At 44.5% G+C, this 27912-nt stretch overlaps 1 protein-coding gene across 10 annotated transcripts in view; it reads right to left on the bottom strand.

The window, feature by feature from the left end:
* DPF3 (double PHD fingers 3) overlaps nucleotides 1-26386 on the bottom strand; it is a 166677-nt gene extending 140291 nt beyond the window's left edge. For 8 of the 10 annotated variants that reach the window (XR_010613795.1, XR_010613794.1, XR_010613793.1 and 5 more), the window contains exon 1: nucleotides 26304-26362. Coding sequence is in view for 6 of the 10 variants with exons in the window: in XM_065684797.1 (XP_065540869.1) it covers nucleotides 26304-26335 (32 nt within the window). In the remaining 4 variants the exon portion in view is untranslated. Of the gene's footprint in view, nucleotides 1-25990; nucleotides 26021-26303 lie in introns of those variants that run through there. The other 2 variants (XM_065684796.1, XM_065684801.1) reach the window with 2 other exon arrangements.
* Between the last annotated feature and the right edge of the window lie 1526 nt (nucleotides 26387-27912).

The following is a 27912-nucleotide window of genomic DNA, read 5'->3' on the forward strand; positions in this document are numbered from 1 at the left end:
TTCATCCTCCCACCATGCAGCTTTGTGAAGAGCCTGGCTCCATCTCCCTGATGACCTCTCTGTGAGTACTGGATGGCTGCTGTTAGGTTCCCGCAAAGATGTCTCTTCTCCAGCCTGAACTTGCCCAGTTCACTCAGCCACTCCTCACAGAAAATGGTCTTCTTCAACTCTCCAATCTAATGGCATTCAATTGCGATTTCTCAGAATATTAAGAAAAAGTTATTTTAATTCTCATGTTCAGCATTGTTATGCAAAAGAAACTGAAGAGATGGAACATCAATAATGTCACCTTTTAGACTACTGTACACTCTTGTATTTATTTCCTAGCTTGCACATAAGGGAAGAGCAGCCAGCTCTGACAAGGGTCACAGAGAGGGTCTGAAGAAATGACGCAAGCAGGTGAACCTGTATCAGAACACTTCAGTATGGCACTTAACAAGCCATGTCTCCAAGATGACTGACACTCATAAGGAATTGTAATACACATATAAGATTATATAAATAACATCCAGACGGAGGCATGTTTTGTCATGCTCAGGACAAGCATAGGGGCAAGAAACTTCTAAATGTTACTTAATCTTTCTACAGTCCCAAGCTTCTGACTTCACCTCTCTCCCCCTCCTTCTCTCCCCTCTCTACTCTTTCAATTCCCCAGTTTTAAAAATGGGAATAACATCACTTAGCCTAGTCACAGGAATTTCCGGTATTAGAACTGGTGCAGCGCTTTGAAGATGTGAACTGCTACTCTGAGCTCCTTAATTCAAGTCATTGAAGAGTGGACAATGAGCTGTATCATAATTACACACTTTTTGGACTATTTCTGCACTACACGCACAGTCACACAGCAATGATTAAACATGCAAAATCCTGCCCAGCACACACTGGATTCAGTATAAAGCCTGGGAAGTATCTTTACTGGCTGCACAGTTGTTGAAAATAGAAACTACATGAAACTGCCATCCCACCAGTCGTTCTGAGTGCATGCAGTGCAACCCACAGTAGTATTTAAGCAGTGAGTGTAAGGAGGTGTGTCTCCCTACCATTGAGTCTGTAATGAACAGAAGCAAATATAGGGCAGGTTCTGGCTCCTTTCTCAAGGAAGTATGTTAGGGTAGAGAAAGGAGTCTCTGAAGCACGTTGCACAGGATGGAGAGGTTCCTATTGTAGAACTGCCCTGGCCATCAGCACAATGTCCAGTGCCAGTTTTGAAGCCCTGTCCTGGACAGACGACAGACCAAAGCAAGGCAATAAAGACATCCACCAAATTTATACAAGAAACTACGTATCACTTTCTCATATGTTTTTTTGCATGCAATAGACAAGCACCACTCCAAACCATAACTAGAAGAGGGCGCCTTTAGGACCACTGCAACATGTTTTGCAAATGCCAACCTTCCAGAAAACCCTTCCTGACACTGAACTGTTTTTATTCGTCTTCTGAACAGCATGATGCCATCACTCCACCTTTATGTGTGAGTCTTTGGCTGGACTTCGTATCCCTTTGTCTCTTATCTATGATGTGAAAGGAAAGAATATGTTTGTGTGTGCTACTTACTGCCTCAAAAATGAGAATGCAAAGGTGAAACAGTCATTTAGGACAGAAGAGAGTTGATTAAGCCAATTTTATATACTAACAGAGCCTGAGGCCCATCTCACCCATCTTGGCACACCTTGCACTGTTGTTGACACCTGGTCAAAATGTGACAGGTTTCAAACTGAAGTATTTTACATGCCCTTGGTGGATAAACCACCGTATCAGGAAAACAACAGACGCTGAAGCTCACTTACCAAATCCTCATTTATATTGATCAAGCCAGGGGAAAAAAAAAGGCACAAAATAGGGAACTACTCAGATGACTCTAGCACAGATTGATAGTAAGGGTGGGAAACTGCCTCTGTTGTATTTGGTGATGCTGTATGTTGAGAGCTGTTGTTGGACACTTACGACTAAATGATTTCAGGCCACACAAAGTCTGCAGGAGGTTTAGGAGAAAGTTTGTCCAAGAGGGGTAAGAGGGAGAAGAGGTGGTCAGATCAGTTTAACCACCCACATGCAGGCAGGCCCCGAGGGAGTTACTCTCACAGGCTTCCCCTCAGGACCTCCTTGCCAAATTCAGCAGGCACAGAACCCGTTCTGTACCCATGAGCAAAATAAATAATGGGATTACATTTCCCAGTCCCCGCAGATTCCCAATAGAAGGGAGTGGAAATAGCACCGGAGAAGGAATCTGTTTAAGCAAACAGCACCTCTGAAGACAGCATACACTTTCTCTTTAGCCTAAGCAGTTGGGCTGTCATGATAAAGCTTTCACTGAAGACCCCCAGAAGACACTAAAAATCCAGCTTAAAAAACTATTGCCGGAAGAAGATTCTGGATGAGGCAGATAACAGGTCTGATCTGGCATGACAAATCCTGCTTAGCAACTCAAGGGTTAAGCCTATGAGCTGCAGCAAAAGGATCCTTGCTTCTGCTTCCTCCCAGAACAGTAACCCCAAAGCTTCAATGTGACAGTGGTGCATTTTTCTTCCACGTTGCAATGGACTGGTACAGAGGTATCCCTGACACTGCCTCTTGCCCTTCCCAGAAAGGCTGCCACCATATTCCCTGCCTCTGTTCTTCAGTGGCAGGAGTAGGCAGAACAGGGATCTCCTTCCATTACCAGTGGGAGGAAGAGTGATCAGATTCTTTGAGCTGTGGTACCCATGTAGTCTCTCAAACCCAAATGCACAGAAGGTTCTCTGCCTCACACCTCCCCTCAGGAACATGAATGCAGTTATCGACCAATAGCTTTGGCACCTGCTGATGAAGCTATGTTTTCCTCCCTTTTGTCAAGAATGCCCTCCCACTGTGCCCACTGCAACCCTTCCCAAACTCTTCCTTGCCGTTTTTTCACGTTGGACCTGGAAAAGAGGTCTCCTTGTTCTTCCAGATCCAGCCTTCTAATCCGAAATCCCAACATTGCGCCCTAGGATATCACAGCAGGACCCACAAGCTTACATGTCCAAGGAGCACTGTGGATAGCTAAGGGCTCTCATGCTGTTCATCTGCTAATATGTGTCCACCCCATTACTTAGCAGGGACAAGGAGCAATGGTAACTGCCAGCTGTACGTTCCTTGGGTCACAAACTGCTCGATTAGTCCAATGAAATCACAGCTTAGTGGGAGCCACTTACATACTGATTTCTAGTTAATACTATTTTTTGAAGGAATTAATTTAAGAGATGTCTTTAATTTTGCATTACAGTCTGTATTTTTGTGTCTTCATTTTCCGTGTTGGCCCACAAAACCTCTTTTCCTATCTTATCATGCTTCTTATTTATTCCCCAATGTGCTTTTGCCAGTCACTTCCCCATGTAGAGCCTTCCCTATCAGCCCTTCTCCAGTAAAACGCTTCTTTAGAACTCAGCTGATAGCTCTCTCTAAGTCTTACTGTGTCACCACACCTTGTAGCCAGCCTTTATATCTTCTTTCACACCCTCCACAGGAGCTGAAAGATTGCCCCAACCACTACCACCTTACTTTTTGTTAGCATATGATGAGATCACTGACTCACGAAGTTACATTTTGGAAGTGTCCCTGCTGCAATTAGAGCAAAGCCAAGAGCTTAGTGATGGGAAAAAATGGCACATATCCCTTTGCCCATGGGAATATCAGTTTCTTCAAATCAAAATGTTGCAAACTTTTTGAAGGATGGGATGTCTTCATACCTGCAGTCCTTCCCTCAGACTTGTTCTCAAAGCTAAGCAGCACAGACATGTATGCACACAAATGCATGTTTTCTTTCCAATCCTTCCTTCAGTCCTGACTTCTTTCCCTGCTTCAACAGCGGTAACTCATCACTTCCCTTTGTTGGGGGTTTGCTTAGCTTCTCCCATCTCACTTTGGCCTTTCTAGGAATTAGAGAAATGGAAAGCCCTAGCATCTAGGAATATTTCTATTTTCTTCAAAAACAACAGCAGGTGAGGAAAAATTGAAAAAAAAAAATGGATAGAGCTTGGAAAACCAGCAAGAAGCGTGTGCCTGGGCCCCTCAAAAAGAAGGGTTAAAGTGCAGGAGTGGACTCTCAAAGTTAACACTTACACATTGTTATCAACTACCTTAAATCTACCAGAAGATAGTTTTCAGACACCCAGAAAGTACAGAAAATGTTGAACTATAACTGGGATTACACACAGAGAAAGGTATAAAGTGAAACTAAGGTACAGTACCCCTATAAACTGACATACTGATATTGAATTAGAGTTCATGCTTCTATTTTAGTTTCATATATTTCACTCCATTTTCATGGCCATTTCAACTGTTCAATGCACACCCTAGTATTTGGCTAAAAAGGCGGCATATCTTAAACTAGACTGGTTTTTTGTGTGTTTGTTTTGTTGGGTTTTTTTAATCGGTTATTCTACTTCATAACAGGATGCCTTTGACCTCTGGACAGATGGTGAAGCAGTGCAATGGGCACAGACCATCAGACATAAAGTTAACAAGGAAAGCCTGAGACAGACCACCCTTTGAGCATCATGACTGGCAGCATAGGCTGGGGTGAACGCCCTTTGCTCAGAGTTGCTGTTTGCATAGCATAGAATAACTGTTTGCTAAGTCATGTTTAGGTACCTCTCTACACTTATGCAAAGAGCAAGAGGGCATGGTGGCTTTCACACAGAATTTACATGCAGGGATCGGGAAACGACATAAAATTGAAAGAGACAAGTCATTTTCTTTCCAAGCTAAAAAGTAGCTGTAACTGGCACACAAGTCTCTTAGAGGGTAAGTGGAAATAAATTCCAGTGTGAGCAGCATGAATGAAATAAAATGTATGGGGATGGGTGTTGCATTAAATCTGGACAGCTTATTATTGCAGTCTTTGGTGGCCCTGTGAACCCATCAGCAAGCATTGGAAACATGCAATAATATCAAGAAGCGATTGCACATCTTTTACCTTCATATCTACAATAGAGATTCACATTCACATTGAGACTATCCCCATACCCAGTAGAACTATTCCACATACAAGAACCAAGCAGATATAACAGGAGCTGCTAACTCCTGTTGCTGCAATAAGGTTCTCCATAGGAAAGTCACAGTCCTAGCTATTTCATGTGAAAAGTATGTGGAAGTTTGTTAATGAAACTTAGAGGAGGTTTGCACAACCACCTGGGTCCTCTCCCATACTTCCTGACCCATAACAGCTCTGAGGGAAAGGACTGATGCAATCCCAGTATTTAAATCCCAGTAGTAAAGGCAATCATGTAGGTCTTGTGGGTCGTGCTGCCAAAGTTTGTGTTTCATCTCCAAAGGTTTCTCAAAAACGTCGGGTCTAAGAACTCAAATGCTGATACAGAATGCAGAACATCAGAGCTTCCCCCTGACTGCAGAAGTCTGTGTTAATACCTAGCCAGTGCGCTGGAAAAGATGGATTTTTTAATGCCTTTTACCCAGTGTGTACAGTATCCTGGAAACATCTACAGATGCCTGATCAAGTGTCTCATATGCAACTCTTTATCAGTTGCCAACCTACTGCAGCAGCCACTCCTGTGAAAAGACAGGTCTCCTGCAGACGAACCCCAGTGTGGCAATGCAGCAAATTAGAAGGCCGCCTCCCCTAGAAAAGGGAGCGAAACAAGGGCTTGTGAGTAGGGAAAGAGTCAAGGCAGAGCTGAAATACCCACATACCCCAACTGTACCAGAGCAGCATAAGGACCACAGCAATCAGATGTAGTAGCAGAGAGAGCCAGGAACCAAACCACCCCCCAGAAATTCAGAAATCGAGCAAATTCAAGTCACCTCTCCTGACAGATTTTAGTCAGTCCAAAGGGGTGAAAGCCTTAAATAATCCATACAATGTTCGCAACATGTGTAAAGAAGGTTAGGAACAGCATTTGTTACGTTCATGGCTACCTACCTACCTCCCTGCTGACACCTGATTTAAGCAAATGGCAGGTACCTGGGACACAACATCTGGACACCAAGAATTTTTTTGCAGGTCTCAGTGAAATTTGGTACCATCTAGCTCAGCACCAAATGCAAAGGCAAGTTCTGGGGCCTCCGATAATTTTAGTTTTGAACAAGAGCATCTCTTTGTCTTCTAGTCAGGATGCTACTACCCAGCATGAGCAGAGGACAACCATCTTAAGTGCAAGCGCCATCGGCTGCCTTTCATTTTAAATAATAACTTATCAGACATGCCTGCAAATGACCACAGGAGCAGAAAGGGAGCCACATGGAAGAGGCAAAGGTCACGTGTGGTTGTGAATCTGAGACATGACTAGAAACTTCATCCCATCAACAGCGACCTAGTGGGAGCACAAACACAAAAAGAAACTGCAACAGGACAGAAAGGACAAAAAAAAATAACGCTTTCCCTAGTCAGATCAGATTTCCCAGGGGTTACCCTGCCAGCTCTGACATACACACCCCAAACCAATGAGTAACTAATTATAGAAACAAGTAATTCCGATTTGTTCCCTCTAGAATGAATCTGAATATAGGTTTCTTAGCCAGTCTGTGTGAGCAGCCAATGAACAGACACTGAAGATAGCAAGTCTCTTAACTGCAATGTCCATTAAACAAATCAGCATCAAACACTTTGCATTTACTCACAACCTTTAGCACTTATTTAGCACTTTACAACCATTAATCTCAAACTGCTCTTTGAGGAGGGATACAAAGGATTTTATCTATTCTTTGCATAGGGAAACAGAGGGACAATAAGGTACAGGACTTGGCTGGAAATATACGGAAAGTCAACAGTGTAGGCAGAAACTAAATGCAAGTCTCTGCATTACCAGCCTGGATCATGCCATTTCCTCTGTATAGCAGCCAAAGCGTATGTTTAATAAACAGGTTGTCTCAGGTTGTTGCAAGACCTGGGTGAACCGGCACACAGATTTCCCCCTAGGGTTAACATGAAGGAGCAAACGTTGCAAAGAACAAAATAAAGCTCTGGTTATCCAGCCAGTAATCGTAATTCCATCTTGCATTTCTGGGTCTCTTATTTTGAAACTTCGAGGCCTTTCTTGCAACACTGCTTAGTACTATGTGATTGCCAGAGCCCTTGAAACAGAAAAACGGCTATACCAGGTCAGACCAAAGGTCCGTCTAACCCAGGGCTCTGTCTCAAACTTCAGCCAATAAGGAATCCTGAAGGAGGTGCACAAAATATAGACGCCATATAGTGATATTCTGTAGGAAATGTACTGGTATACCCACTCTACAGCTGGCAAACTGTAGTTCTGATGCCTTGGCATTCAATAGCCATTGAAGGATTTTCCTTCTGTGAAGCTGATGATTTCTGAACCCAGGTAAACTTTAATACCTCATACATCCCACTGTAGAGTTCCACAGCTTTATTTAATATTTAGTGAAAAAATATCCCCTTTTGTTCCTTTTGAACTAACCTCTTGGTAATCTTGTTTGATGTCCTAACTTCTGGCTTCAAGAGAGAGAATGAACATTCATCCTCTACTTGCCCCTTCTGTGATGCCCTTGATCTCATGAACCTCTCTCATGCAGAGAGTCACAAATCTTCTTACAGACTTGAAAACACAAATCAATTTAGTAATTCCTCTTACGGAAGTTGTTCCTTTTGATTATCCTTGTTTTCTTCTCAGTGCACCTTTGAGCTTTTTGTATCCTTTTCATGAGAAGGAGACCAAACTTCTCGCAGTATTCAACAAGCAGCAAACCTTGGATTTGTATAGAATCAGAGAACCCTTTAGGTTCGAAAAGACCTTTAAGATCAATAACATGTCAAATATACTGTCACAGCACTGACATTTGTTTTCTTTCCTTTCATAGTAACCCCTATCATTCAGCCTATGTCTCTTCCTGTCTGTCTCTCTTTCCTCTTATTATTACTTTATTATTATCTTTAGTGTATTATTATCTTTAGTGTTATTGAGCACAAAGCTCATATTTTGGTCGATCTATTACGACTCCAAGACTTCTCTCTTTTGTCTCAGTAACAAGTTCTGTCCCTGCTGCTGCATACATTAATTTGGGATGGGTTTTCCCCACATGTCCTAATTTACACTTAATTAAATCAAACATAATCAGCCACTTGAATGAGCCAAATCATTCAGTTTCATGAGGTCCTTCTTCAACACTTTGCAGCAACCTTGTGTTTTTCCCACCTGGCACATACTTAGTATGATCAGCTAAGTTTGCCAGCTCTCCCTTAACTTTCTTTTCTAGATCATTTGCAAATATCAGGTGTCACAGGCCCAATTACTGATCCAGCTGGGTCTCCACAGGTGACCCAACCAGTACTTCCTAGCCTGTGTTTCCAGGCTTTTAACCAACTGTGCCTCCAGAGGACTTCCCAAGGCTCTTTAGTTTCTTTAAAAGCTTCTAGAGAAAAACATGATCAAAGCTATTAGGAAACCAGGCTGAGTGTTGCGGTGGCTGCTGAGTGGGAGTTGCTGCTGCTGGAGGAAAGCTCTGCTCCAGAGCTGCAGGTGCCATTCCCATCTTTCCTACCCTTCCATCAAGAAAAGGAGAAGCAGGCCTTGTCCTCCCCCATTCTCCATTCCAGCTCTTCCTACTTCTTCCTTCCCCATACATGGAATAGCACTGGCCTTGTCCCTCATCCTTGGAAAGGTAAAATGCAGCTTTGTCTCCACTGCCGGGAAGCCCCAAGACCCTTCAGAGCGCAGGCATCTGCAGTCCCTGGGAGCACTGCTGCAACTAGAGTAGGTGATACCTTGCATAAACATGCTGAAGAGTGATTTTGCAAGAATTATTGCTATGTAAGTGTGCTGCCAACTTAAAGCAGAAAAACAAATGTCTCACACAAGCACTGCTCTCTACAGTGGAGCTACAGTTTTATTATGAAGTAACCTTTATCACCCATCAAACAACCTCCAACTAAGCAAAGGTCTACCTGCCCCAGGAGTCTTTAGTGGTATCTTTGAACAAAATAAAGATTGGGTCTAATATCAGCCATGACAATCAAGTTCACTGTCATTTATAAACATTTTATATGTTTATAAATACGTAAAAGGAAACACTGAGTGAAACTGAGCAGGCATGTCAGAAAACAAAATCTCTCCACGTAACGCCTAGGTAAGAGGTATTTCTTAAGGACCAACAACACTTTTGGCTTCTCTCTGATCTCTCTAAATGTACCCCTTCTGATGCCTCCCTAGTGTGAAAGCCCATTGATTTCCCTCTCCCAGATCAGATTCTAGTCTACACCCAAACTCTTGCATATTGATTCTTTCCTACCCATTTTAAGTTCCCCAACCAAGAAACTGTTAAGTAAATGCAGAAAACAACCATCACCTTCCTAAAATAAGTGTGGGTTTACTGTAACAGTAGGAACGATGTAAAATTCAAAGTTTTTAAAATAAAATCTACTTGTGCCTTCTTCAGTTGAATTCTAAGTTTCCAGGAGAATGCCGCAGCAGATCTATCTGTATGTCAACCTGTTTCCAGCTAGTAACTTGCCATGGGAGTACCATTCCACCTGGGGAGAGTTCTTCCCACATACCAGCATTTTTTGACTTTATTAATCCGAAACTAGTGTGATCCAGTGGAAACGTCATGAGAGCTTCCCACCTGTTATTATACAACACTGCTTGTAATGCTCACTTACGGATGCTCTTAGCCTTGGTTTTGCCCTCTTGTTTCTTTCATTTTTAAAATCAAAACCCTGTTGTTTAAGTAACTCCAGAAATTATACGCATCCTTCACAGACAGCAAATAATCAGAGAATATCCAGCATCCAAAACACTGCAGAGTAGCTCCAAATAGTAGCTCCAAATCTCTCACTAGAGAGATGAAAATTTCTGAATAGCACCACCCTGAAATGCCTCAGTGAAGTGAAGCACCTTTAACAAACTTCTGTGCAGGAAAGTACTGGGAAATTTAAAGGCAGTGGCTGCTCTTTACCCTCTTGAAATATGGAAGTACTCAGGATGAGCACAGTTTATCTGACAGAAGTGGTTTTGCAGGTATCTCAGACTGGGAAGTAGCTGCCGTGCAGGTCTGTAGGACACAGGAAAAGCAGAGAGAATTAATCATGCAGTCACTATTAACGTATTGATGAAACACTGCTTTAAAAGTTCAAACAGCAACTGTCAGATGCACAAAGTTGGCACAAGGGTAAGAAATTAGTTTTGCAATTGTGTTATTTTTACTATGTAATACCAATAGTGCATAAAAGAACAAACATTGTGTATATGTTCAATGCCAAACCTAAACCATTGCTAACCATGTTGTTATGATGTGATTAAAATGTCACAGTTATAATTTGCTGAAAAGGATTTTATCCCTCTCCCCAAGCGACTGTTTTCATTACTGGAGTTTTACCAGACACGTTTGTGAGAAAGGAAGGTGAAAGAATAACCCAACTCAAATATTTCAAAGCATTTAACCGTTCTGGCTCATTGACAGCTGTAGCTCTCCCTGTGATTTTTAAGAGCTGCTGACGACTCATGGAAAAAACTTTGGAAAACATAGTATTGAAAAACAATTTTGCCAATGTGTCATATTTTCTGTCTTATCCCTTCCCTTGCTTTTCCCTAGTAAAAGAATCTACATGAAAACAGAACCTCGATTCTTTACGTAGACAAAATTTGGATCTGAACTCTGCCAAAGCAAGTGGGTGTTTGGATCCTGTCCATTAAAGACATTTAACTTCTGATCCAGGTTCAATCTTCAAAGCTCGCAAGAAGTGCTGAGATCCAGGATTTTATTCGGACCCATCTCTGTTGCTAAGAAGTCATCTGCTGCTTGTCCTGCACATTAAGCTATAGACTACTGGCGAGTATCTCATACGTGGCTGCTGATGTCAACATTTGCTGCCAAATTATAAGCATCGGGTGCTACTGAACATCTGAGGTGGAGGGAGATTCTGAAAGGTTAAGTGGGGGAATAAAAGGAATTTTTCTCTGGTAGTACAGTTGTCTTGAAATAACATAGACTTGGTTTGTTTCTCACACTGGCATAACTTTTTGGACTTCAGTGAAATCACACTGACTGAGTACAAACAAAAACCACAGTCTGTATAAAGCTGAAGTTTTTTTTTCACATTCAGAGTGTTGAAACAACACATTCCAGCCCAGCCATAGAAACTCCTGCTGCCTTGTAAGCACATAAAACAGAGATTCACCCCAAATGTCCCACTCCACAAATTACTGAGTGAGGCAGGCAAGCAAGCCAAACTTTCTCAGCTCAAAAAGATGCCAAACTGGACATAATTTCAAAAAAATAATCACATTTCAGTGTGGCTTTGGATCTCTAACTTCCTGATCTAGCTGCACTGGGCAGAGCAGCGGCAACGCCGGATAGATACCTCCCCTGGGAACGTGCATGAGGGCATGCTTTTACCTGACCTTGCCCCGCCTTTTATCAAAGCACTTCTCTTACTTTCACTGACATTTACTTCCAAGGACACTGAAGCAAAGCAAGAGAGGGAGGCATGCATACAGGCTGCCCGCCTGCCCTAAGAAAAGCTTTTCACCGGTGGGTTTATCAACGACTGGGATATCTGAGGAAGACTGACAGATTCGTAAGTGCCCAGGGTTTGTGTTTCACTGTTGCCAAGCCACAAGACGAAACCCACAAATCTAGCAGAGGACTAAAATCGACAATTGTGTGAGGGGTGAGCTGACACCTACCATAAACACTGGGAGAAAGAAAACAGCAACAGTACATAAAACAGCCTCCAGATTTCTGAAGTACTACCTATCTGATCCTCTTGCATTGTGTAGTATTGCAGTGCTAGACAACCTGTCACATAGACTTCAAAGGGGCTTCTTACTTTAATTAGAGACAGATGAATCTGCCCGCAGAACCCCACTGTCCCTTCCTCTGAAGAACCAGACCAGCAGTAATTGCTAGATGAAATGGAAGAAAATAACCAACAACTCCACTCCCAGTTCTCCACTGTCTTGCACTTCATGTGGTCATTTACATCTGGGCAGGGTCAACGTGAAACACTTCCAAACCACAGAAGCAGTAATTTACACTCAATTCCACTGCATTAGGCATGACACTGAAGGATCAGGCCCTCTCTTACAGGCAGAATGTCCCCAACAATAAATGACGAGTAAAATATAGGCTGTATGACTACACTTGTTTTGGAAAACAGTCAAATTAGAAAGGTTACCATAAGACAGCAGCAAAAATCTGCTCCTGAACTCCCCACATCTCAAGCCACAGTACATATCTCTGTACTTGTCAATAGTACACAGGGTGCAAAAGATTATGGCCAGCTCAGGCCATTAGTTTCTTTTCTGGGCAGGAATCCCAGCATAACAGATACTTATGCATATTCTGTCCTCATTTTATCTAATTACAAATATCTCTCAAGGGATGGGGAGGGGAGAAGAGGTTTGATCACACAATTTTAGGTCACTTATAAAAGGGACTGTTGGGATGTACATTGATCCGTAGACTGCTCTTATATTTTAAAAGTTACTAAAGCCCCCTAGAAAGATTAGAAAAAATTAAAAGTATATACGTATCTTTATTTTTCCTATTGATATGAGTCTGTAAAACTGAGGAGTAGGAAAGACTTGAATTATATACTGTTATAAATTGGTAACGTTTAAAATGGCAAGACATTGATTAGCGAACAATAACATGTTTTCCTAAACACCATCTGTAAACACATTCTTTCTTTCCTATATTGACCACACACACACAAATATGCATATACGAATAGTGTGCATACACAGTTTTCTCTAAGTAATAATAAACTAATAATATCAGAGAAAAACGGAACAAGGTGATTTAAGAAAAAATGTATGTTGCTCATTCGGACTTTAAGCTAATGGTTGCAACGCTGGTGAAAGATGCACTATTATTTTACATTGATGAACCTTTGACAGCCACGTTTAGGCATGATCTAATTAAGGAAAACAACATTAAGCAGAATTGCCCCTGCTTGCCTTAGATCAACACGGCCAAAGTCTTCTGCTGTCCAAGAACAGGTACAAAATTTTGTACAATTCCCATCACCATCACAAAGTACTTCAAACCTGTGCCTGAGTGCTTCAAACCTGCTCCTTAAGCATGGGAAGAGTGGAATACAACAGAACTTGGGGAATTTCTTTAAAATTAAAATGAAAGAATTGTTTGAAACTCATATGGAAAGACTGGAGAAGTTATGGGCAGAATAATTAGTTTGGAAAGGGACATCAGAATTAAAGAGACACCCTTCAGGAACAGAGAACAGTAGTAACAGAACTAAAAAAGCAGCTCTTAAAGGTCAGGAAGTACAGGGAGAATTGCCAAAGTCAAGAGGTGGGACTTGAAAAAGCTCATGAAAAACAGTAATATTCTTCAAACGTAAAAATAAAAGTGATCAAAGAAAGTTTTGCTGTTTTGCAGCTAGAATGGTACATAGATTAAATATAATGTAGGAACAGGCCAAGAACTAAAAGAATGCTGTGCTTCAGTGGGATGACTGAGGTGGAAGTCACAAAGACATTTGTGCAGGTATGGCATCAATTCTGAATAATCTCTGCCCAAGAACTGTGACATGAAACCATGCATCTAGCAGCAAGTTATTTAAACAGGCACTGCAAATCATGGTTTCTACCATATTACTGAAGTAATTTGCAAGCAAAATTAAATTCTCTTTGCTAACTGTTTTAGAACACAAGCCTTGCAAATTACTGCAGTAAGGTTAACTGGGTCAGAGTTTGCTCACATGCAGTTTTTAAGACACTCTTGAACAAGGAAAAGACTAAGATGCAAGATTCATACTTTGTGCCAGAGCATCTTGTCATCCCTCTTTCATAAGACACTGAAATTCCAGACATCTTGTTCGCTATTTGGACTTTCAGAAGACGTTTCATACAGTGCTTTATGAGAAATTCGTGAACACGGAGAAAATGAGGATGTATAGAAGAATGGTGATGTGACTGAAAACCCACTAGAAGAGAGCTGGACGCGGATAAACTCCTAACAGAGACAGTAACTGGCTGGCGGAAGGTTACCTCTGGAGTTCTAGAAAGGATTGGTCTGGAGATTGACATCAATATTTCCATTGATGACCTTGTCACCAAAAGTATGTGTGCTGATGAAGATTAGACACTTAACAAAAGTTGAAGGCACATCAAAAAAATTGAGATTACACAAGAAGAAGTAGATGGAATGAATAAGGTGTAAGTTTCACTTAACAGCCTGGAGATCATCATCCTAACAGCAACAGCTGGAAGGAAGGGGGAAGAAACATTATGTAACAAGACGACTATGAACTGCCAGCACAATACAACCACAAGCAAATGCAAAAGCAAGGTGCTCCCAAAAGAGGTAAAAGATACAGTTATTTTAGAGGGCAAAACCTCACCTGGAACAGTGTACAATTCTGTCTACTCACACTCAAGAAAGTTGAATGTGAGTAATCCAAGCTGGAGCAGAGAAGGCAAAGACAATAAATACTCCAGCGATCAAAGGAAAGGAAAAGATAGCACAGACAGTTTAGTATATCAAAACAAAGTCTGAGAAGGCTTATAATAGCATCATACAAAGGCAAGATAGTGGAGAGGAAGACATGGAGGGAGCAGGAGTATTTAAACTAACAGCTCCGTGCTGGCACCAGAACAAATGGGAATAAACTGGTCACAAGCAGGACTAGGCTAGGGATTAAAATGCTATTTCCAGCCATCAGAGCAGTGGGTTCTGGAACTCTCCCAAGAGGAGTAAAGGGAACAAACAGTCTAAGTGGGGATTTAAGACAAGGACTTTTCAGTTTATGAAAGGGATTATGTGACATGGTACCAGGGAACTGGACATAAGTCCTAGGAACCTTCTTTTAAACCTACACTTCTATTAATTGAGCCTCTGAGGCCAATTTAGTCTTTGTCATCTCATCTGAAAGCACCCACACAGGAACCAGTTAGTGCCAATTGGGATGGCAGTCTTTGTGATATAGGTACTTACCCACTAGAAACAGGACCAGGCTTACCCACACACTCAAGATATTAAGCACAGTTTCTTGCTTTAATAGGCACTCTAGCCCAACCTGACGTCTGATGGTAGTACATGCAAAAAAATCATGTTCAAGGCACTGTCATGGCTTTGCCAAGGGACCACTAGTGCCAGCATTCAAACCATTCTTCCAGAGGTGTGTGCCAAATGCCCTTCAAAGGTAGTTTTCATCAAACCCCATGGGTGAGCATCTCCCAGACACTTCAGCCTCCAAGAACTCACTACTCTTTCACAGAGTCCTGTGAGCTACTCAGAGACCTCTGCACTGCAGGTGCTGCCTGCAACACCTCACAAGAACTACTGGCCAGCTTAATGAGGCCTTTTTGACAAGCAAAATCAAACTCAAGGGAGGCAAAATGACAGAAACCAAAAGAAATCTCCAGGTTTAGCAGAACCACCTCACAGACTGAAATTTTCATGCTGCTTTTGTATCGGTGTAAAGACCTAACGCTCAGCATTTGAGCTGGCCCCTATTGGAAAAAAATAGTACTTATAAAGACAAAAGCAAAAGGTCAAAGTCCTACAGCCCTGAAAATAGATGTGTCGGAGGGAAAAACCTGACAGGTCCTGATTGATAACCATGCTTGAGGGAAGCTGCTAGAGGAAAACTGCTGCAGCAAAGGCTGCAGGGAGTCACTGTTCCAAAACCCTGCTGCGGCAGAAAAGGCACATGTGGCTGCTAGAGCAGGAGATGGACATGGTTAATTGACTGGGAAAGTTTAGCAGAGATGGAATTAATGCAAAGAGCTCAGAGCCCAGGCGTGCAATTCTGTTACCAAGGGAAGGAACCATTCGGCTGGAATTGCAATCCACTTTCAGGTCAGAGCCTTTCCCAAAGGCAGAGCACTCATCCCTCATCTGTTCCTCCTCTTCCGCTCCAAGGGGTGCATGGAGGAGAAGGTAGCTGGAAACAGCAGCCTGGGAAATAGACTGCCCTTTGAGGACCAGCCAGGTTTCGACTTCGCATGGTGTGTGTTTAGCAGTGAAGAATTTGGAAGACATGTCAGGAGAGACAGCCTCTCCTAACCATAGGATTTTGTGGATAAGTTAGTTGTGGAAACAAAACTAGAAAGTTAATAATAGCGGAGGAGGGAATTTGCTTTCATATCTACTCAGCAGAATGAATACCTGAACCAGATACATTCGCAATGCGGTCAGATGAGAATGCCAGGAGTCAGTTACTCTGGAATCACGGCAACAACATGGAAAAAATACACCCGAACAAGTATTTTTTTTTTTTTTTAATTAAAGCAGATTGCAGAGGAAGATAGGAAAGACACAGACACAAACCACAGACCAGATGACATAGATGATCTTATGCAGTGACCTGCTGCCAGTATTTTGGCAAGTAGGACCCACAACTGTGTTCCTTTCAGCTAGTGTCTCAGAGTCCCTTTCCTCAGTAAGGCAGGACTAGATCAGGCAACTTCATTTCTTCTGCCATTTTAACAAAGCAACTTTAAATACACTTACACATACAAGTAGCTTTGTAAAATAAATTAAATCAAACTGTTCTCACACCAGTGACTTTGAATTCTATGAACCAACTGTACTGGACAGACTGTCTCATGTGCAGCATCTATGTTTTGAAATGCAAAACTACTTGCCCCTTGGTTCATTTCTGTGGTAAAATCCTTGCACTCAAATAGTGCATATATCAGCCCTAGGCATAAATCACTGCCATTAAGGGTGCTTTAGTGATATTTATTAGTGAACTTCTTCCATCAGAACCAGGCAGACAATCTTAACTCAGTTTCATATTCTTTCTCTGTTCCCCTAATTTCAACTTGGCCCTGGAAGTGCTACCAAGGAGGATTTCCATTAACTTTCAACACATAAAGTCATATGCTAACACTAAACACCAGAAGCAAAGCAATGTGGCTTCTAAACCTCCGATTTTGTCAATGGTTGATGGTGTGCCTAGTGTGACCATCACCCAGTCAGTCAGTGCATGCCATTCCTCCCATCAAAAGAATGGAGAAAATAATCCCATGACAGTGACTGTGATGTTTACTTTAAGCACCCATTATAAAGCATTTTCCTGCTCTGGCATGAAAGTGCCACATACTTTACACTACACGTAACATATATTTTTCCTGATTCATGCTGGAAACTCCTAAAATCCTCACTGCAGGATATGAAAAGGGAAAATTCCAGGTGGGAGAAATTTTGTATAGCTGCTTTCTGCTGAGTCTGAAGAAATCTCACTTGGTAGAGCTACTCTCAGTAGGCAAACGTAGTCTTTTGCAAGCAAAGAGAGACTCTCCCTTAGACCTGTATTTGTGCAAAGGAAATAAACTACATTTTAGCAACAGGTAATTACATTAATGCCTCCTCTACTCACCCTGACTAGCATGAGAGTCATACCTGTCTGTGAAAATAAGCTCCTGACTTACCTATACCATACAACAAGCCAAGGGTCAGATTTAATTCAGTAGGCTCTGATCTGCCACTCTGCAACCATGAAGCAAAGCTGCCTCTCCCTGTGCACGAAGGCAGAACGCTGAAGTGAGCGCACCAAAATGCACCACCTCATATTTCCCATCCGCTTTCAGCACACCAGAGTAGATCTTGGTCCATTGTCCCAATCCAGAAGCCATTAAAATCTCTCCTCCTCATCCTGTATGAGAGGTCTGAATCAAACCTTTCATTTTGGGAAATGACGCAGGAAGAACATGTGAGGAAGCAGAGCAACAAACAATACATAAGGTGGATATAAATCCAGATAAAATATTAAAATCATTAAAGGGTTGCTGCTCCCTGAAGGTTGGAAAAATGAAGAGAGTTAATTAAAAGCAATCTCCACACAGTGCTGAGCCAGCCTGCCCTGATAAATCAACAGCTAGGACTGCACTTGTAGAGGTCAATGGGGGAAAGAGGTTGGGAGGCAGGGGAGAGGAAAGCTAGGAGAAGACAAAACATTTAGCTGAGACTATTGACAAAAACAAACCAGATCCGGTGACAGGAAATGGAGAAGGGGTTTCCACATATTTCTCCCATCAACATTTTTTTGTTAGATTTCGACCTTAGGAATGCCTGCTTGCCATCAACATAACACCAACTAACCTGACCAAGTTGCCATTCATATGTATCAGCATGGGAGAGGAGAAAGGAGAAGTCTTTGGGGCCCTATTCTACCTGGGGAGGTATTAACGTCACTTTCATCCACATGCCATTTGGTCAGTAAGGACTAACATCACCAAAATTAACAGATGGGCACATCCGTTCTGGAGAAGCACCTCCTAAAAATTAAAGGGTCAGACAGATAGGAAGAAGCAGCAGAAGTAGTATCTCAGTGCTGCAGTTGAGAAGGCTTCTCCACACCTGTGAAGAAAGAGCTCACTTCAGAGTCTTCCCATCACCAACCCTCACCCATCATACCCCACATGCCTCTTTACTTGCAGTACCCCAACTACACAAGGTACTAATCTCCGAATTAAAATTGTGCTCCTGATTTACTCTACATTTCACATCATGCTAATGATTTGGAAACTCCAAGGATAAAGAATCCATAGAAAATACAAAAAACTACAAAAACAGTCAGAGTAAGCTTGTAGATGCAAGTGAGTTCATGTCATAATTTCTGATATTGGACACTGGTAAGTGATTTGTCAAACACCCAGGAGGAGAGCAGCTTCAAACATGGTGCAGTTTTTATTCATGGTCAGGACAAGAGGAGTTTAGCAGTAAAACAGCCTTCTGAACCGCTGTTCCCTTTATTCCTTACTCAGATTGCATATGTTTTTTAAACATAAAATACATTTGTCCCCGTCACTGACTAAACACAATCTCACAGGAGACAATACTGAGACCAAAATACTTGAACAGTCACAAATCCATGGATTATGTTCTTCAGAACTGCGCTTGAAGGAAATGGAGAGATGGACATTACTTTTCCCTTGAAGAAATAATACTAACTTTGTGTCTCCATTTTAAGTTTCCCCATAGTACTGTTCACTGGATAGTGAACTATCTGGGCTCTAACTCCAGCCATTTCATTTTCTCACTCCCAACTTTGCGACTAATCACATTAGAAACTGCAAAATTCCTAGAACCAGACCAAAAATTTTACAGCCACATGACACAAAGCACTGAACCGGTGTTCACTTACTCTTCCGAAACGTGAAAAGCACCCAAAATATTTTCAAGAGGAAATTCTGTTCCAACAGGCATAATCTATCTTCCTGTGGCTAGCATGAAGCCAACTGAAAGCATAAAAGCAGCATAAGCACTGTACTTTGTGTTTTGGCAGAAGTAGCATGCCCGCATCTGATCAGATCAAATCAGCTCTGCCAGCTGATGCAGTAGGGCAGACTGGAATTAACCAACTCAGGGCATGGCCTTATTTCACTGCACTGCACCTGATTTTCTTTGCACTATCCATCCTATTTAGATTTTTGAGACATAAAAGGCAGGAAGCATTTAGCCATGTGCTTGTAGATAATTTAGCACATCTTAACCAAGGCCAAGTACCGTGTGTCACAAGGGGGAATCTGAGAAGAAACAAGGGGGAGCACCTAAGTTATGTGGGATGCCTTTCTTTTCCATACTAAGATTTCATTGCATCTTCTAGTTAGCATTTTATATCCATTTATTAAAATTATCAAAAAACAAAGACAGCATTGTCAGATGTCAAAGACTGATACAACTCACAGTTTCATACAAATGGAGAGATGATCCTCAGTTAGGTTGGATCAGTTCTGTCACAAAGGACTGCAATATTAAATATCACTTCCAGCCTTTCTCACCAGAAGAATAACACTGATGTAGTCAGTGTCCCCATCAACACCTGAGCAGGGGACTCTCTCCTGGCTACAGCTCAGCAGAACACAAAACCAATGAATCAGGACTTGGCAAGCGCACACTGCTGATCACAGCCACCTAGCGCACACTCATCAGTACCCATCCCTGCCCTGCTCCCTCTGCTCCACTGACTCCCAGTGAAGCCTCCCCTCAGACAGTGCTGGGGCCAGTAAAACCTTCCATGTGGATGCAATCGCAGCTCTCAGACCGCACCCAGCTCAGGCAGGTAACCCGAAAACTGAGACACATGCTGACATAGTCCTGCTATTCCAATACTGGAGGGGACGGGGGTGTGTGAAGAATATCTGCCAGCAGTCGCTGAGACACTGCATTATTCTTTTCTGAGACATCTGCTGGGAATCTGTGGTTAAAATATGCTCTGCTGGGAAATAAACCATATATAACAATAAAAAAAAATAATATCATGCTTCTAATAATTTAGGCTGTTAGCAATAAATATGAATTTTAAACATTCAGTATTCAAGCACTCACTTATGATATATATATGTTACATGTCAGTCAGTTTAGACAGCGAAAATAAATTGGGCAATTCTGTTCTTTTGAAAGAAGAAAGGAAAACCACTTTCTGCTTCTCACGCACTAGTCCAGTGTATTTCAGTTTTTTCCACAAATTGTAGAGAAGTAGTCAAAGAAAAGAAAGAAGAGTTTTCATCTGAAAATTTTTAAAAATTATTTTAAAAGTATGGGGTTTTTTGGATTGTGTTGATAACTTTTCTTACAAGAAACAAAACACTGCTAAAATTGGGACCTGCACTAAGGAAGCGATTAACACACCTCAGTCTCTGCATCCTGGGCAAAACTGCCAGGCAAAGCCAGAAGAGCAGTACAATCCTAATGAAGCCCTTGGAACAGGCCTTAAGCAATGTTGCCTTGGTGCTGGAGCATGTCACCCCAGACAGGGAATCCTCAGATCAGAGGTCGGTCTGTCCAAGGGAGAAAAATGTCAACTCCAGAAACAGATTCATTCCACTCCTACAAGTCTTCGGGGATAAACAATACAGGGATGGTTCTTGCTCAAGGCAACATCACATACAGACAACACAGTGATGAGCCCAGAATAAATACCAAGATTGTAAAATTGATCTACCAAGCAAAGAAATTCAGCTCTGACATGAAAGAAAACCACAGTGAGAAAGCACTAGACTTAGCAAATTATAATCCTAAAAGATGGTGATGGTTTATTCACAGCCAGTGGGGGCATTGGAATGCCTCATTTTGGGACTGCAGAGCTACAGCCAAGTGTCATAAATTGCTGAAGACAGATATGCAAGATGGACAAAGTCTGCTCTTGAGAGCAAGCTCCAAATACCACACTTTCAGTTTTAAGAAAGCAGAGAGGAAATCAATTTTCATTAGGCTACACAAAGGATGAGCCACATTACCTTCACCATGACTCAGACTGAAGACAGAGCCCCATTTTGCTTTGTGTACCACGCTTCTGCAAGGTCTGGGTAAACTATTCCCATTTGGACACTGAGAATCCTATCTAATAGGCATTGTGCACCCAGCCTGTTGGACATGTGCTTACCTTGAAATTATTACAGCCTCCAAAAACATCATACCTTTGGGCCTTTGTAGGACAACCCAGATGGTTCAATATCGCTTTCACACACCACAAATAGTAAGCTTTAAAAACTTTTTCTTCAGCAACAGTTCTGTGATACAACCTCCATCCATCCATCCATCCACACAACCGAACAGACTGTTAAAGGCTGGAACACCAACAGAACAAAACTGCAAAAGCACTGCAACAACTGATCGTGCTCAAAAGACTCACGGAACCAGATATAACACTGCAACTAGTAACGTACCTTTTATCAGACTGGCCCATATTCAAACCAGCATATCCCCAGGTCTTCTTAACTTGGCTTCTCTGCCCCCCAGTGACTTCGGTTCATGCTTATATTTCCTTGCATAAATACAGTAACATTAATCCCTCATTTTCCCTGAAAGATGGTACTGAGATACAGAAAACATAGGTTTCATGTGGACAACAGTTTTGGTTTGAAGTGTGCCACACTAGGGCTCATTTATGGTTCTAAATGACATCAGAGCCACTCTGGAAATGCTGTAGAGATTTTGGTACATGAATTAATGTGCCCAACAACCCTGCTCTGTCAAGCAGAAGAAAATTCCCTTCTGCAAAGCCACATTAAAATCACCTCCACATCACTTGTAAACACTGAACTGGCAACCTAACTGTCTATTTTATTGCTTCCACCTGCTGAAAGCAGCACTGCACACTATACTTTCGCTTTAATATTAAAAATCAGCAACCAGATGCTTACGCAACAACATCCCCTTAGAAAAAGTGAGTCTTCATCAGCACTTACTCATGACATAGGGGTGTTTCAGGGATGTGTAATGGGATACAGGACCTTCCCGTAAAGATTCCCCAGCCTGAATTCAAGCCAGAGCTATCACTAATGAAATACTCTTGCCGCACAAGACCCCAAGACCCATGCTGGTCTGTTGCCAACACAAAACAGGGATGTGAGCACAGATCATTCCTTCACAGGTGTCTCATACCACAGAATTCATCATTACAAGGACAGCCATTTGGCAGCCCAGGGGTCAGAGCTGGCTGTCAAGGCAATTTTCTCTGAGAAGGTACAGCAATTGGAAAACTGACCGCTGCTGTGTGTTTCCAGCAGGAACGCAGAGACAGAACAGGCCTGGTAGGGTTTATAAGGTCAGCTCTAGCATTGCACACACAAGTCTCCAATGATCTGGTCCCCAAACACCTGGCAGGGAATAAGTGTTCCCAAGCACATCAAAGTTATCCAACAATACAGTTAGCATGCGAGTGACTTAGCCTAGGAGCTGAGCCTGAGTTAGCCTCTTTTGTCCTAGAAGTTGTCTTGAGCAAAAGAAAGGGAGAGAACCAGCACTGCTACTCCAAGGCCAAACTACTGGAAAGCAACAGCTTCACCAGTGACCACTCGGGCAAAGCACTATATGGCAGCAGGAATCTCACATGCAGAAAAGGCAATAGCTTAACGTACGTGCCTGTGAGTACATTTAATCGACAACCTGAAATAAAAGTCATCTGTAGGAGTAAAGACAGAGAAGGGGTGAGGGGAAACCAGCTCTGCTTTTAGACAAGACTTTGCAAATTGCAAGGTCTTAATTACATTAAATGTATTATAGTACCATATGCACATGGCTAATAAGGCAGAGATTGAGGATATGGGACTAGAGGCCTAAGACTGGAAGTTGAATGGCTGCATTCTAGACTTGATCTTCAAATCAAGAAGTTTCTGAACCACTTTGTCCTAGTTTAGCCATCCATAAAACAAACGCAATAATCGTTTCTTCACAGGGGTGTTGAGAGGTTTAATTAATTAATGTTTACAAGCTCCACTGAGATTTCTGACTGACATTTGAAATAATTCAGAATACTTTTTAACTGCATTTGTTTCTTCTACTGCACCGCTCAAATGTCTCCATACTAACATATCCAAAAAAGAAGAACATGAAAAAAAAATAAAGTATGGAGATAGATACACAGACCAATGGAAAAAAAAAAACCAACCCAACAAATCCAGCAGTTCAGATCCACCACTGCCGCACCAAAGCTACCTGAATACTGCCTTTCCTGCGGATGAAGAAGAATGTGTTTATCGAGACACTTGCCACCTTTTCCCTGCAGATCTGTTAAACTTGGGTCTGGTATTTCTGCCTGTAGCACCAAATTGGTAAACAGCAAGATATTAAATGGCAGAAATAATAGGCGGTCATGCCAGGTAGATTTGCTCATCGGAGGAAGAAAAGGGTAGAAGAGCAAAGGGATGAAAGAACCACAAGAGAACTAGAATGTGAGAAGAGTGCACTAGATGGAGACAGACATAAGCTGAGTGCAAGGAGCTGCCAATCATCAATAGGGGACTCCACACACTGTATGTATATACTATTCTATACAATGTATTCCTACAGATGCTCAGGTACTCTGGAATACATTATCCCGAGAGACTAGTCTAGCATGTATGTGTCCAAGTGCCAGAGATAAACCGAACATTGGATGCACTTAAATGCACAAGCACACACAGGGAGCTGCTTGATACCTGAGGTAGGATTTCTCAAGCTCCACATTGTCCCCATCTCTGAGCAAAACCTTTGTGTGGCCAGTTTCTGTAGGGGGCGTTTGTGGGTTTTGAGATACAATCAAAACGCAGACAGAGGAAATGCAAATGTCATTCAGCTCCTTTTCATTGTCAGGAAGGACACATGAGGATAAAATACTGTGCACTGCATCCCTTCCCCTATTATGTGTCCTACTGCTTTTGTCCTAATTTATCCCATGCATAATTTATTTACACGTGTATTGTTTCCCGATCAGCAACTTTCAAGAATAAGTGAAAATTATAAAATGTTTTATTAAACAAGTTGTCAATAAAAAATGCTGAGTGTCAGATTGCCAGCACCAATCCTGTTTCCTCCAGATAGCATTAGTACTTTAAAAGGTACGCAGAGAAAAGCGAATCCAGCACTTGATGTCTATTGTTTCGTCCTCTCACACCCCCCAGGGGCGAGGGGAGGAGAAGGGAGCTAATTATAAATGGCCTAATCCTGCCCCCCCGAATTCAGCGGCAGCAGGATCGGGCCCCCGCATCATTTCGGCGCAGCATTCGCCCTCTCCGGGATCCGCCGCGGCTGCCGGGAGCCCCGCGGTGCCACCAAGTGCGAGGCGAGGAGACGAGGTCCCGTCCTCCGCCGTGCCCTGCCCGCCGCTCCCGTCTCCCGCCCGCCGGCCACAGAGGCCACCAAGCCCGGGGTCCCCGATGCCGGCATTGCCCGCGGATAGCACAACCGTCCGTGGCTTAGCCCAGCCCAGGTGAGGAGCGGTGCGCGGCGGGCGCTGGGTGCGCGCTGCCCGGTCCCCGGGGTGCGCTGCCTGAGCCCGAGCCCGCGCAGCGCCCGGGAGGGGCACGGGGAGAAGTTGCTCTCTCCTGCACAAGTATTAAACCTGCCGTCAAACGGGCGGCTTCCAGAGTGTGTTCAGCCCCTCTCTCACCGCCCCCCCCCCCCCCCCCCCCCCGAGGATACTCGGGCTTCTTAGATTAACCCCGTGACAACTGCGCTCCGCTCTCCCCGCGGATTTTCATAAGGCGCTACAGAGAGGACGGATAAATGAAAGCAAAGGTTCTCTGTCAGGACGGAGCAGGAAAGACGATAAACATGTCAGCACCCCAGCTCGAGGCTTTCCTTTCCCTCCGGATCGCTGAGAGACAGCGGCAGGAATCCCTGGAAAAACCTTCAAGTGTTTCTCCAACTCCAGCTGGAGATACCCGAGTCGAGGCGGAAAGAAAAAAAGAAAAGAAAAGAAAAAAAACCCCAAACCCTCGCAGCCCTAATTTCATCTCTGAAAACTCAAAGGTATAAAAACACCCACTCAGCGCAGCCAGAAAGTGCAGACGAAGCGTCACCGCCAGGTACTCTGCTTCCCGGCTTTAATAGCGAGAGCGCTGCCCCCGTTAGCAGAGCAGTCGTTTTACAAAGGTTAAGACAGCTCCTCTCCCCACACGCTGTGCCAAATCCCACTCTCCCTAATGCCTTCAGGGATTAGCGGCGGGCGCTGCCGGCCACAAGGAAAATAAAGGACGCGGTCCAGAAGTCGACAACCAGCTACTGCGGTCCCCGTCTTAGACCGGCCCGATTTCGGACCGCGACAGGACCCCCGCCGCAGAAGCCCCTGTCTTCCTCTTTCCTCCAGCGCACTCCCGGCTCCCGCCTCACGGGCTCGGCAGCAGCGGGGCAGGTCCCGTCGGAGCAGCCCGTGGCTGCCGGTGCCCGCTCTCGGGATGGAAACACCATCAACTCTTTTCGCCACTTCGAAAAGCGAAAGCCTGTCATATGCAAAACAGATCTCCGGACTTCCTGCCCAAATCCACGACCGGCAGTCCCGGGTCATTCATTTTGCCCAAGTCTGTTTCACCTCCCTCCCTTCTCGCTCCCTCCCTCCCTACAAACACCGAGGGGCGCCGGCAGTGCTCCCCCCCCGCCCTCCCCCCCTAGAAGCGAGGGGGCCGCTTCCCTCCCGGCTCGGCAGGACATCCTAACTCCTCCAACATCGGCAGCGGCGGCTCCTCCGAGCCGCGGCCGCAGCTTGGAGGCACCGCGCACCGACACCCTTCAGCCGTGCCCCGGGCCGGTCCCCGCTGTGTGTATGTGTCCCCTCCGCCTTCCGCGCCGGAACGCGGGCAGGACGCTGTCAAGTGCGCTCACCACGACGCCGCTGCTCCGGGAGCACCGGGCGGGCAGCCCCGCGCCGCCGCCGCCTCCCCCCCCCCCGCGGCCGGGCGCTAATTAACCGGCGCTCGAGCCGAGCAATTGCTGCTCGTTAATTTGGGCGCGAGCCGCGGGGATGCGTTGCACAAAAAGCCGCGGAGCTGAGCCGCCGGCGCGGAAAGCAGGGCGGCGGGAGGGCCGCGGCGGGAGGCTGCCGGCAGCCGGCTCGGGCTGGCGGCCGCCGCCGGAAAGGCGCCTTTTTTTCATATTTAAACCACGCGGAATATGTTCATTTTTGATCCGTACTTACGCTTTCAGGGGGTTGTGAATGACAGTCGCCATTTTGCTACAATGTAACAGAATATTGTGTCTCGGAGTTCTAAAGGTTCGCTCAGGGGAAGCGGCCAGCCAATCAGAGCGCGGCATACCGGCCCGCCGACCAATCCGACGCCGCGGGCGGGGCCGGGGCTCTTCTAGTTATTAGGGGAGCTGTCAAAGCCCAGAGGTCACTCCCTCTCCGTGGAGCTGGCGGCGAGCAGGTCTTAAAGGGGCAGCGCCCGTAGCCGGCGCTGCCGCCGAGCCCGGGGGGCACGAAGGTGGGCAGAGGGAGACGGGCCCGCAGCTCCGCGGCTGCGGCTGTATCGCACCGCACCGGGAGAGGCAACGCCGGGCTCTCTCCTTGCCCCTGCGCACCGCTGACCCGAGCTTGCCAGGCGGCGTGCCCCGCGGGGACCCGAGCCGCGCTGCCCCGCTCGCTCCTCGCGCTCCACGGCAGCGTGCTCCCCCCTCTGCTTCCCCTTTCTGCAGAGCCGCGCTCGCCGCCAGGTCTCCGGGAGCCGCCGGCGCTGGCAGCGGCTCCAGAGCAGCTCCGCTCCCGCTCCCCCTCCCCCGGGAATTTCCCTCGCCCTGTCTGTCGTCCCGGCCCGCAGCCCCTGCGCCCTTACATAACGCGCGGCGGCCGGACCGACCGACCGACCGACAAGCGACCGGCTCCCCCATAGAGCAACTTCTGGCGCCGCGGGAGCCGGCCCCTCGGCTTGCGGCACAAGGAGAGCGAGATGAACCCTGAGCCGCGCTCCTCCGGACCTGTAGCCCCGCAGAGAGAAGGAGGCTGGACCGGGAGAGCGCGGAGGGCGCGGGCAGAGCCCACGTCTCGGGAGGCAGCAAACTCCAGAAGCCCAGGCTTACCTGCAACTCATTAAAGGACTTGCAAATTAATTATGGAGCACGACCTAAGTGATCTAAGAGGTTGTCAATCCTGATCTCACTTTCAGAAGCGAACTCACTGAAGTTCGCAAAATTACACCAGCGTAAATTAGGTTTAACGAGAGCAGAATCAAACCAAAAAGTTTTCTTGTCTGATACTACTGTAAGCTTTGTCATCTTACACTTCACTCTCTCTCAAAGGTCTTGCCTCCCTTCAGGCATCTTCTATCCCTTTTAAAAAACACAACAACCACCAAGCTTGCTCCTCCATTCTTTGCATTAATATAATCAGAAAAAAATCAGCTAAAGACAGTTAAAATACACAGACATCAAAACAGCAAAAGAGACTACAGAACCAACTTAATTCACAACTTAATGAATCAAAGAATGGAAGTAATGATGTTGTGAGATATTGAGGTGCTAACAGAAGGAGAAATAAAACAATCTTCCTGAGCTAGTGGGCTGAACTAGGCAAAGACAACCAAAACATCTCTCTCAACTGCCTGACAAAATAAAACTTCCTAATACTGGGGCAGAAAAACAAAGAGAGCAGAAAGATAGAGAAATTATTACCCACAGTGAAGATGGGAGAGCAATGCAGCAGCTTCCCATTCAATAGAGATACATCAGAAGTCTGAGAGAAGCCAAACTTTCTAAGATCTGCCTAGGGTCCCTCTTTCCAAAACATTGCCTGCTCCAGCTACTTGGTCAAT

This window comes from Lathamus discolor, chromosome 6, assembly GCF_037157495.1.
Source record: "Lathamus discolor isolate bLatDis1 chromosome 6, bLatDis1.hap1, whole genome shotgun sequence".
Lineage (NCBI taxonomy): Eukaryota > Metazoa > Chordata > Aves > Psittaciformes > Psittacidae > Lathamus > Lathamus discolor.